This window comes from Myotis brandtii, unplaced genomic scaffold (genome assembly GCF_000412655.1).
Source record: "Myotis brandtii unplaced genomic scaffold, ASM41265v1 scaffold744, whole genome shotgun sequence".
Classification (NCBI taxonomy): Eukaryota; Metazoa; Chordata; class Mammalia; order Chiroptera; family Vespertilionidae; genus Myotis; species Myotis brandtii.
In genome coordinates, this window is record NW_005370965.1 from 69,309 (window position 1) to 81,686 (window position 12,378).

A 12,378-nucleotide genomic window follows, 5' to 3' on the forward strand; every position below is an offset into this window, starting at 1 on the left:
GTTGATTCTGGGGGGGGGAGGGGGTGGGGGGGGTGCGGGAAGAGACTGGACAAAAATCGTACACCTGTGGGTGAGGATGGGGGGGGCGGTAAGGGCAGAGGGTGGGGTGGGATCCGGGTGGAGGGGAGCTATGGGGGGAAAAAAGAACAACTGTAATAATCTGAACAATAAAGATTTAATTTAAAAAAAAAAAAGAATCTGGGATACAAGACGAGAAGTGGGTTGGGGTACTGACAAACACGAATGGCTGCAGCAGCGATTGAGACTTGAGGATCATTTTACGATCCTCTGCATGTGGTTAAAGAGTTCCATGAGAAAACACCTTTTTAGTAAGTTCCTTTACTCTTGTTACATGCTGAAAATATTTTTGGAGTTTTTCATTTGGAGTTTTTCATTTTCACTTGCTGCTTTTAAGATTCTCTCTTTGAATTTGAGTGTTGTGTTTGTTTTTAATTTCAAAGAAAGAAAATCACAAATCTTTACAAAGGAGCGATGTGTATATATTTCTGTTCTCATGGCAGGCAAACTTGTTCCCACCACACCACCGAAACAGCTCTTAGCAAGTGCAGCGGGCGGTTCTCAGTCTTCATCTCTCTCCCTCTCTCTTGGCAGCATGGCATATATGTGATGACTGTTCCTTGCAGCTCTTCAGATTTCCCTTCCTACCCCTTCTTAGTTTGCTACTTCCTCTTCTCTCCAGCTATAAGCACCTTAGGGCTCAATTCTTAAACTGGATCTCGCCTCAAAATTCCAGGCTTACATAACCAGCTGCTACTTGGTTGTTTGATTGTCATCCCAAATTATAACACACCCACAACAGCATTCCTGGTCTTCTCTCAAAACATAACTGGGTTTTTTCCCTCCAGCTCTTAGGAAGGAGAGCTTATTCGGTCATCTTCTTAACTATGTGTATTATCTATTTGATCAGACTTAAATAGGCCCCAGGGTCCAAAGAGGTTGTTTCTTTCAATACTGTAACTCTGAAACAGGAAACTAATGAACATACTTTTTTTTTTTTTTTACAGTGTTTGAAGATAATGCTGGAGAAATTTGGCCTACCAGGTAAGTTACAGGCCATGATGATGTAGAATCTTATCCATATCCTTGACTTATAAGAAAGTACTTATAAGCCTAATGAAAATGTTTCAGCCCTTTTTTTCTCAGGGTTATCTGTTACACTTTATATCTGTGTGTACATAATAAGTTCTCCTGATTCTGTTTGCAAGCTGGAAGAACACTAGTTGTAAGTTAGCCGACCACTGAGGATCCAACAAAGACATAAAAGAGATGAAGTTAAGATTACCTTGTGGAATCACTCCAATCTTTCGCTGGTTTTGTTTAAACCTCATTGATTCAGAATGTTGGTGATTGTGCTTCATATCTGTGTGGTTTAGTATAGATTAGGGAATGTCATATGAATGAAAACACAAATGCAGGACGTCTGAAGTAGCTACCAGGGGAACCCAGCCAGCGAGCATCACACTGCTTTCATTGGAGTGCTTTGCCACTCTCTGACTGCATTCGTTGTCTGGAAGGGAAGGTAATGTGCTCTGGAGCTTCTATGCATTGTCCCATTTCATCTCAACAACAGTGTTCCCATGCAGGGATCATCCCCGTTCCCATTTTACAGAGGACGGGACAGAGGCTGAGAATGGTTAAATGGCTTGCCCAGAGTTACACAGCAAGTGTGATTTACACAGTCTCTCAGATTTCAAAACCCGAGTTCTTTCCATCTTGCTGTGCTATGAAGTAATGGTGTTCACTTTTAACTTACTGGTGTGTTTGCAAAAAATATATATACTTAGATTAAGTTAAATATTCGTGTAAATCTTACTGTATTTAAAACTAGAATTAATGACAAAAAGGGTCTGCAAAGAAGAGTATTGGGATTCAAAACCTATGGCCTATGCAGGATGAATATGAGATCTAGGTTTATTCCTCTGGCTGTAGTTTCTTTCAGTGGGTGGGGGAATTGACTATTTTTAAGATGTTGCTGTTTAACTTAATAACCAGGATTTCCAATTTCCACTTGACTCGGCTCCCTTCAAAAAATTTTCTTCCCATTTCCTCAGTGCAGCAAGCATGTGAAAAACAGAAATTTAATTAAAGACTGTTTACATTTATAAGTGTTATACCAACTTTATTAAATGTATTCCAAAAGTACTATTTTTTGTTAGATTAACCGCTAATTGGATAGCACCAGTTTTGCTGAACACATTATCAGTTGCTGAGCAATGTTAGCATATACTTTCAGCCAAGACAGTGAAATGAAACTTAACTTCTGTACTTATATGTATATGTACATATATTTATACTCATGTGTGATATGTGTATACATGTAAACAAAGGCGTAACATAGCTATCATGTAATAGTAGCAAGTGTTTTCATTTGCAAATATATAATTACTAGAGGCCTGGTGCGAAATTCGTGTACTGGAGGGGGTGTCCCTCAGCCCAGCCTGCACCCTCTCCAATCTGGGACCCCTCGGGGGATGTCCGACTGCCGGTTTAGGCCCAGTCACAATCCGGGACTGTTGGTTCTTAACCACTTGCCTGTCTGCCTGCCTGATAATCCCTAACCACTTCTGCCTAGCAGCCTGATCACCCCCTAACCACTCTGCCAGCCTGATCGACCCCTAACTGCTCCCCTGCCAGCCCTATTGCCCCCAACTGCCCTCCCCTGCCGGCCTGATTGCCCCCAACTGCCCTCCCCTGCCAGCCATCTTGTGATGACATGGGCACGGCCATCTTGTGACCACATGGAGGTGGCCATCTTGTGTGCAAGGGTGTGACAGTCAATTTGCATATTACCTCATTATATAGGATACACAATTATACATCTATTCTTGGTGGAATAGGAGATTAACCAAATTGTGGAAACAACTTATTTTTCATGCTCTGGAAGAGAGAATTTTATTTTAAATATATGTTTTTATTGATTTCATTTTTTAAAATATATTTTTATTGATTTCAGAGAGGAAAGGAGAGGGAGAGATAGAAACATCATGATGAGAGAGAATCATTGATCAGCTGCTTCCTGCCCTACACTGGGGATCAAGCCCACAACCCAGGCATGTGCCCTGACTGGGAATCAAACTGTGACCCTCCTGGTTCATAGGTTGACATTCAACCACTGAGGCACACTAGCCAGGCGAGGGAATTTTTTTAAAAAAATTAGTTAATTATTAGATCAAATCCCATTCAATTTTCATTTCCCAGAAGGGTCATTCCTGACAAACTCTTAAAACACATTCTTGTGAATTTTTTTTCATTCTGATTCTGCTTCTTTCACAGGTGACACGTGGCACTTAAGGAAAATGGATTGGTGCTATGAAGCTGGGGAGCCTTTGTGTGAAGAAGTAAGGTTATTTTTATATATTTCACTCTTTAAAATGATTGTGTTTATATGGTATTTTCATACAGGATACTCATCCTACTCATGAATAAATTCTAGAGAAAGATGTAATTTGTTTAGGATTCAAAAATGTATACATGCATCTACCTTTACTCTTCCCTCCCTGTAGTTATTTGAGAGCATTCAGAGGGAAGGTTTCAGCCAAGTGGGACTATTTCTGACATCTGTGTTAAGTCCTCTTTTGGTAAGAGAGTGTGTTCCTGGGAATGGTGGTTCTTCATTAGGAAGCAGAGAACTTTAGCAAACAAAAGACTTTTGAACTAATGAAAGAATTTGGAGATACACTCTGAATTTTGAAACCTGAATATTTTAATCTCAGAGTTGATGGCAGAATTCATCTTACCAACCAATCACTTAGGCTCTGATCTTAACTACATCTCTAGATCCAGCCAAACTCTTAGGGTAGCCTTAGGAACAGTTGTATCACAGGATAGGTGGGGTCTGGTTAATCTTATCCAAATAGCACCCAACCTCCTATCCAATCTCACAGCATTAGAAGTAGACCCAAAATGAAGCTTTATGAGAACGTTTAGACAGTAAAACGTGGTCAGCCACCCATCCCCTATCTGCCTGCTTCTGTTCAGTGATATACAGTGGCACTGAACATCAACAGAAGTTGATTGAAGCAGGTAGTGGGGTCACCCCTCGAACACTCTTTGCTGTGTCAGTAACAGTATGGAGAGAGGACCCTCTTGAATCTTGGACAGGGATTTGACTGCCCAGAGTAAGAAGTGGACCTAAAGAATCTTCAGGCCCTAGCCGATTTGGCTCAGTGGATAGAGCGTCAGCCTGTGGACTAAAAGGTCCTGAGTTCGATTCCGGTCAAAGGCACATGCCTGGGTTGTAGGCTCAATCCCCAGTAGGGGACGTGCAGGAGGCAGTCGATCAATGAGTCTCTCTCATCATTGATGTTTCTATCTCTCTCTTCCTCTCCTTCCTCTCTGAGATCAATAAAAATATATTAAAAAAAGAAAAGAATCTTCAGGACATACTAGTATAGTTTGGATGTCAAGAGTAATATGTAGTCACATAGTTTCCAGATTTTCTTCTCTATTAAGTCCCAAATTGGTATCAAACAGTTCTAAAACTGTCTAGAGCAAACTCATTACCCTCAAAATTGCTTTCTCTTCCCGATTTGCTGCCTGTCTTTCCCATCCTGATCTTTTTCAGCCTGAAATGTGGCCAATCCAACTTACCTGCCGCCTTCTTGTTTGGGCTCAGCCTTCAAAGGCTTGTCAGTTTTTCCACTCCTTCCTGAGTCCACTGCTGGCCTCCTGGTTCAAGCCATTTATTTTTCCTTTTACCTAAATTATTGCAACTGGCCTCCCTGAGCCCAGGTGTTCCCCACTTCAGTGTGTTATGCATGTAGCAGCCAGATTGATTTTTAAAAACTCCTTCTCAGAAGTCTTGAGTGGCTGTTTACAAAGGAACTAAAAGCTCCCTTTTTTTCTATTCCACATCCCTTAGATCTGTGACCACCCTTCCTATCGAGCCCCCCCCTTACTCTGATACCGTCCACTCTAATCAGTCTAGTCTAAGCTCTTCCCTAACCAAGCCATACTTATTCTTTTTTTAAAAAATATATTTATTTATTGATTTCAGAGAGGAAGGGAGAATGAGAGAGAGAGATAGAAACATCAATGATGAGAGAAAATCATTTATTGGCTGCTTCCTGCACGCCCCGCACTGGGGATTGAGCCCGCAACCCAGGCATGTGCCCTTGGCCGGAATCGAACCTGGGACCTTTCAGTCTGCAGGCTGACACTCTATCCACTGAGCCAAGCCGGCCAGGGCCCATACTTATTCTTGACATGACCTTGACTTTGTTCGCTTTTTCATGAGAAATTCCTTCTCTTGTTTCATTCACCTTTCCAAATCCAACGAATCCTTTTAGGTTGGACTAAAATGTCATTTTCTGTGAATCAGTCTCATTATTTAACTAAAATGTCATCTTCTGTAAATCAGTCTCATTCTTTCTCACCTCTCCCTTTCCTCTATGATATCATCTTCTATGATACTTGTAGTTCCTACTCATAATTTGATATATAATAATAGACTGTTTTATAAGCCTATTTTCTATTCAACATCTGCTTTATCATTTATTCATTTATTTATTTCAAGGGTAATAGAGGCATAGGGTTCACAAACAAAAGTCCAGTGGTCTGTTTGTTCCTTGCAGAAGTCACAAGTAACAAAAAAGAATTTCCGTATTCCCAGGATGCAACACTGAAAGAGCTTATGCTATGTTCTGGAGACACTCTGCTTTTAACTGAAGGAAAACTTCCTTCTCCGGTAAGACTTTGCTTCCAATAGACACTCTGTGAATAATGATTATTGTGGTCTCTGTGTGACAGTCAGAAAGAGAACAAAGAACTTACCCCAAAGTCTACCAGACACAGCCATCATATTTTACATGTTAGGTATTTCCTTCCTATAAAATCAATTGTATATACAGTTTTATTTTCTACCTTTTCTATTTAATTTGTGAACCTGAAACAGTTACAATGTATGACTTATCACAGTTTAATTCACTTTTTATCTTCATTGTTGGAAATTTATCTTATTTTAAATTTTTTCTTATAATAGTACTTAAAAACGAAATCATCTTCAGGTAGTTCTAAAGATGGAATTAACAAGTCAAAGGGCATGAACTTTTTAAAGACTTGAGAATGTATGTTGCCAAATTGTTTTCCCAGAGAGTTGTACTAGATTTACAGTCCTACCAGCAGATATGAGGGCTCCTTTTCCTCCTCTTTCATAAACACTGCATGTTCCCATTTTCTAAACCCATTAATTACTTATTCGTATTTTTAATGTGGACACATGTAAAGATTTTTTTTTTAAAAAGTTGACCCCAAACTCCAGTACTCAGATATCCATTAGCTTATGATTAGAAAATTCACACAGCCTAGAAGGCTATATAAAATGAAAAACAAAAGTTTCTTCTACGTCTTTCTCCCCAGAAAGAGCCACAATTAACTTACTTGTCCTTTCAAGAAGAAAAGTGATACCTGTTTGTATGCTGAGTGTAAATATATGCATATATATTTAAAGTTTCCATACAGGGGATCATATTCCATACAGTGTTTTATATCTGTTGGTTTTTTCAGCACATACAGACCTACCTTATTCTTTTCCATGACTTCATGAAATTCTGTGGTATTTTACATACATGCTCTTTAAAGTTAATATTTGAATTGGTAATACTCATGATACAAAATTCAAAGTGTATAAAAAGCTGAGCCAGGAAAAATAACTATCCTCCCTGGCCCCCCAGCCACTCAGTGTGTCCCTCCAGAGGTAGCCAGATGCCTCTGTGTCAACACACAAGTAAGTCTGTGTGTGTACATAGCGCATATATACATATTTGTTATCCATATATAGGGGTGGGCAAAAGGAGGTTTACAATTATGAGTACATGAAATACAAAATTATTCTTGTATTATTATTTACTAATTGTATTGTTTGCATTGCAACTGTAAACCCACCTTTGCCCACCCACCTTGATGTGTAGCAATACACATCAAGTCATCTCATTCTATAGGTGGTATCTATATCTCCCATTGTATGGAGGTACTATAATTTAACCAATCTCTTTCAAAGAAGATTTCGGTTGCTTGCAGTCTTTTGTTAATATAAATATAAATGACACTGCAAAAAATACTATAAATGTCCATTTATCTACAGAATAAATTCCTAGACCTACCACTCTATTCTGCTGCCATCAACAATTGGCAGTGACTGTCTTTGTACCCGTGACTTTGTCTCAGGGCTCGTCCATCAGAAGGCAAATTCTCACCATGGATGGCAGGTCTAGGGCGTGGCATTTAAATTGTGACAATTTCAAATTACTCTCCAAAAACTTTGCTTCAAGTTTATATTTCTGCCACCAATTTACCCATACTTTCAACAACATATAGAATATTATTAAACTTTCTGGTTTTTGACAGTCTGATAAGTAAAAAAATAGAATTTTGTTTTTCTGATTTATACTTATTTCATTGAATGGAGGTTGAGTGTTTATTAATCTTCACCTACTTAATAAACAAGTTATTTTAATATGCATTTCTTGAAATACATATTTAAAATATTTTACATGGTTTTTTCACATTCTCATCTTCTGTAACATCTTTAATCCCTAATAAAACTATTAAAGTTCTTTACTAACAGACAAAAAAGGTTAGTGAAGAACCAGTTACACTAGTAAAACTAAAATTACAAGACAGGTTTAAGGAAATGTGCTTATTTCCTGTAGTGTGTATATAGGAATCCAACTTAGACCATTAGGCTGTTGATTCTCTCAAGTTCCCCTGGGAACTCGAATGAATGAAAACAGCCGGATCTGGGGCCTTGCTGCTCTCACGGGGCCTGGATATATTTATATAGTTGGTTCTGTCAAACATTTTGCTGTTTTGTTTATACTGTTCATGTATGTAACTACTGAGCTACTTCTAAACAATGAACATTTAGTCTTATTTTATCACTTAAACTTTTTGATTGTAAAAACAATTAAAAGTGTAATATATAGCAGTTATACATCTGAAAGGAAAAACAATTAAGTTTGGGAACACTTTTTGGCATCAAGATGTTCCTCTTTATGGAAGTAGCAATGGAAGTTCACTTAATCTGTGTACCTCACAGCAGTGAGAAATGCTCCCTTCTCCAGGGTCTCCTGAAGGTGCCCATCTGGTGGTACCAGCCTCCGGGGCCCAACAGTCAGGGGAAGAGACATCTGGACCAGACGAACTGTACCCCTTCTCAAGGCGGGGTCTGGAGAGCTACTTCCACCCCAGGTGAGACCAACAGAATCACAGTGGCCTACGTGTCCTAAAGAAAATAGAACAACTGCTTCTGCTCTGAGGGCAAATGACATTTATTTCTTTTTTTAAATGTATGGTTGAAAATCAACCTATTTATTCCACAAGTCACTCCAAAGCAGTAACACCATCCTTTTATGCAGTGCTTTAAAACCAACCATTCGCTATAAGGTACAATTTGTTAAAGTCTTTGTCAGTATATTTTTTCAAGGAATTTTTATGCCCTCTCTCAGGGTTCTCCTGGTAGACTAGGATATGGAGGCAGCTGGGACAGAGGCAGGGCTGGAGTCTGTCCCCTGCACCCTTCCCCGCTCCTCCCCCCCCCACACCCCCCCCCCCCCCCCCCCCCACCCCCCCCCCCCCCCCCCCCCCCCCCCCCCTGCCTACAGGTCATTCCACGCCCCCACTGCCTTCTGAACAGTATATATGCTCTGCTTTACTTCTAAGTGGTTTCTCCACAGACAGAATTCAGCACATGTCACTATGAGCAAGAAATCACAGGCAGCGAGTTTGATTTTCCATTGTCAACAGTGGGTTTCCATTTCATTATAAAGAAAACACCAATCAGTCTCCTTTGTAACTGTAGATACATTATTAGGATCAACTCTTTATATATTGTTAATCATGCTTTATTTAGTTATTTAGCTTTTTTTTGGGGGGGGGGGTTAAAGTATTATATACTTACATTTATTTTTTATTTTTTAAACCTCAGTATTGAAACTACTAAAAATGAATCAAGTTCTTCTCTCCTTACTCTTTGAAGTTAAGAATACATGTTTAGACCAATAAAATAATTTCATGTTGAATTAGCTATGAAATTAGCATTAAGTTTTTTTTTGGTTGGGTCATATTAGATGTGTTAACTAATTCTAAAAATGCTATGGTAATAGAATAATAGTTACATATAGAGTTGGCTACAAACTTAAAAAGCGTGTTTAATCAGTGAGTTTTTCCATGAAAGTGAAGAAATAGGATCATTGTTTGATAGTCCTTCTTTATATAACAACACATGAGAAACATTTTTAAATCCGGAGTTTCCAAAAAGTATCTGTTAGCATTTGGTGTCCTTGAGATACAAGAAAAACCATTCATGAAGCTTTTTGTTTTAACTTATTTACAATCTAATTTTGTTGTATATTAGCAGTGTGCCCAACAATAAACTAAGAGATTTAATTAAAGCAAAAATGAGTTAAATTATTCTGAATTTTAAATTTAGTTGCCAACTTTTATACCCAGGATTTTAGATGAGAGCGCGTTTTATTTCCCCCTTTTTATAACAAATGTAGAGGGCCTTCTTACTCTCAAGGACTCTGTCAGTAAACATCAACCACGTGACACCCACCCTGCCACACACTTGACAGACAATGAGAATGCAGGTCTGCCCTCCCCTGACTGTCGTAGTCTTTATACACACACAAGAAAACAGACAGAGAGAAACAGGTGGGATAGGTGTGATGTGAGAAAGAAACAGGAAGGTAATACAAAGAATAAGGGCAAAGTACTCTTTGAGGAAGGAGTATCAAAAAGAACATTCTAGTAGACACATGTGTGAAATTCTTCAAACCCCCACCAGTGAGAAAGCCATGGTCCTGTGCCAATAGCTTCCTCCCCTCCAAAGGCAGGAGGCCTGAATTGGAGGAACTGATTCTGAGTTACATGAATGGAACTGTATTAAAAGTATTTACAACATCAAAACATGGCATATATTTTAAAAATATGAAATAAATGCATTCAAGCTCCTTTCTAACATCTGGCTCTGTCCTCTGCAGGTGCTGCTGGTGATGTGCATGTGGATGTTCCCCTCCGCTACCTGGGAGACGTCAAAATCTCAGAAGATGCCACCTTAGGGGAGCTGAAGGCTCAGGTCAGACTTCTTCCTGCAGCGTACCTGAGTGGGGGTCTGGCTGCTTCCAGTGAGATATTAATCTATTCTTCTATCTCCTCTTCCCTCACTTACAGTCTGTTCTGATATGGCATGTGTTACATGCCATGTTCAGTGGTAAGTACCCAGCAGGCGACACGCACACGGCTCAGCTCCCTGGTCTTCTTTTCCGCCAGCTGCCCTTGCGGCTCTCATTCCTCCTCCTCTGACAGGCATGCTGTGCTTTCATTCAAATATACCCTCAGTGACTTGCAGCTTATGTTTATTTTTACCTTTTAGGTAAACATGATTTATTGAAACATTTGTAAAACATTCAGTTTAACCTTTACATTGTTTTTGTATCATTGTGATCCATGTGTTATATGTTATTAAAGAGGCAGTATCCATTTCCCAGGTCAGAATATCAGCTTTATGTCAGATTATAGTGTCTTGTGTGTTAATATTCATAGAGAAAGAGTGTTTTGTCCAAATGGAAAGACTAAATTGAATACAACACTAAATGTTTCAGAAGCATCTTACTATTGTTGGACTGAAGTGAACATCCCTTCTTCCTCTTGAAAAAAGGTGGGGGCAGATAATAAGAGTATCAGTCACTAACGTTTGACCTGTGTCCTCAAAAAAAGCAGATGGTTTAATTATCATGAGACCAAGTAGGAAGAGACCTGTTTTCCTCATATTGGATTGAAAGATACAAAGTTGCTGTTTTTAGGTTAAAATGGATGAATATTGGCCATTTTATATACTACAACCTAAATAATATAAATAATTACCTACTCCTCTAGAATTAGTGCATCAGTTTGGGGCTAGCAGTAGGATCCAAAGATATTGAAATATTTCAGAATCAAAAGATACTTCTTGGGCAATGCAGACACTGCTAGAGAATCACAGGATGGATGTAGACGAGGCCCTTGCTTCCTCTACAGTGACTCTGCTCTTGTGAGTTAGACTCATCTAAAAATTAATTTTAAAGTTTCATTTTCTAAAACATTCTGATCAAAAAAGAGTTTTGGGCTCAGATTTAGAAATGGAAAACTCACTTCTCTCTCAGCTGATTAGTTTGAGTTAGTTCTGGGAATGTTTCAGTAGATAGTACCATTACTCAAGATACTCTTTCCCTCAGATGTTCTTGTATGGTGCTTCATTTCTTCCTAAAGCAGTATCTTTTTAAGAGTGCTTTTCCAAACCCTCGGGCAAATTTCTACAAATGCCTGTTTCTTTTCTAGGCTATGACCTTGCCCTCCTTGTCGGAGTTTTTCATCCCGTCCCCTGCCTTCCTCAGAGCCTGGACAATGGACAGTAAGCGTCCCGGGAGGCTTTTACGAAAAAACCAGCAGCAGCTCAGGTGGGTTCCTTGAATTCAATAACAAAGCATGACCCTGGCAATTCCACATGTCAACTGGGTGACACTTCTTACCGTAAATCAAACTCTGGAACAGCTTCAGTTTCCATATTAAGTATCAAATGTAGCTTCATGGAAGTTTACTATGTTCCAGAGGCTGTGAACAGAATTTTGAGTGTTTTTTTAATAGCTTTATTAAGCTGTAACTGATATAACATTGTGTAAGTTAAGGCATACAGCATGTTGATTTGATACACATACATTGTAAAACTATCACCACCATAGCGTTAGCTGATGCCTGTATCACATCACATAATTTCTTTTTCGTGGTGAGAACATTTAATATCTATTCTCTCAGCCCCTGGTAACTACCGTTCTGGTGTCTACTGCTATGGGTTTGGCTTTTTCAGATTCTACAATAAGTGAATATTATACAGTATTTGTCTTTCTCTGTCTGACTTAATCTTATTATAATGCCCTGAGGGTCCATCCATGTTGTCACAAACAACAGCATGTCTTTCTTTCTTGTGGCTGAAAATAGCCGTGTGTGTTTGTGTGTACACACTTCATCTTTATCCATTCATTTGTTTGTTGGTGGACATTTAGGTTGCTTCCATCTCTTAGCTGTTGTGAATAATGCTGCAATGAACATGGGAGTGCAGGTATTTCTTTGATAGCCTGTTTTCATTTCCTTTCTCATTGATATCCTGAAAAAGTAGGATTGCTGGATCATTTGGTATGGCAGTTCTATTTTTAATTTTTTGAGGAACCTTCATACTGTTTTTTCACAATGTATGTATCAATTTACATTCCCACCAATAATACACAAAGGTTCCCTGTCTTCCACATCCTCACCAGTACTTATCTCTTGGGGTTTTTTTTTATTTGTTTACTAGAGGCCCAGTGCATGAAATTCGTGCACGGG

At 39.1% G+C, this 12,378-nt stretch overlaps 1 protein-coding gene across 7 annotated transcripts in view; it reads left to right on the plus strand.

The window, feature by feature from the left end:
• USP40 (ubiquitin specific peptidase 40) overlaps positions 1–12,378 on the plus strand; it is a 71,632-nt gene that overhangs the window by 46,579 nt on the left and 12,675 nt on the right. For 5 of the 7 annotated variants that reach the window (XM_014530571.1, XM_005882930.2, XM_005882931.2 and 2 more), the window contains 6 exons: positions 1,026–1,062; positions 3,295–3,359; positions 5,633–5,707; positions 8,082–8,208; positions 10,002–10,096; positions 11,338–11,456. In XM_014530571.1, coding sequence (XP_014386057.1) covers positions 1,026–1,062; positions 3,295–3,359; positions 5,633–5,707; positions 8,082–8,208; positions 10,002–10,096; positions 11,338–11,456 — 518 coding nt within the window. Of the gene's footprint in view, positions 1–1,025; positions 1,063–3,294; positions 3,360–5,632; positions 5,708–8,081; positions 8,209–10,001; positions 10,097–10,191; positions 10,232–11,337; positions 11,457–12,378 lie in introns of all 7 variants that reach the window. The other 2 variants (XM_014530573.1, XM_014530570.1) reach the window with 2 other exon arrangements.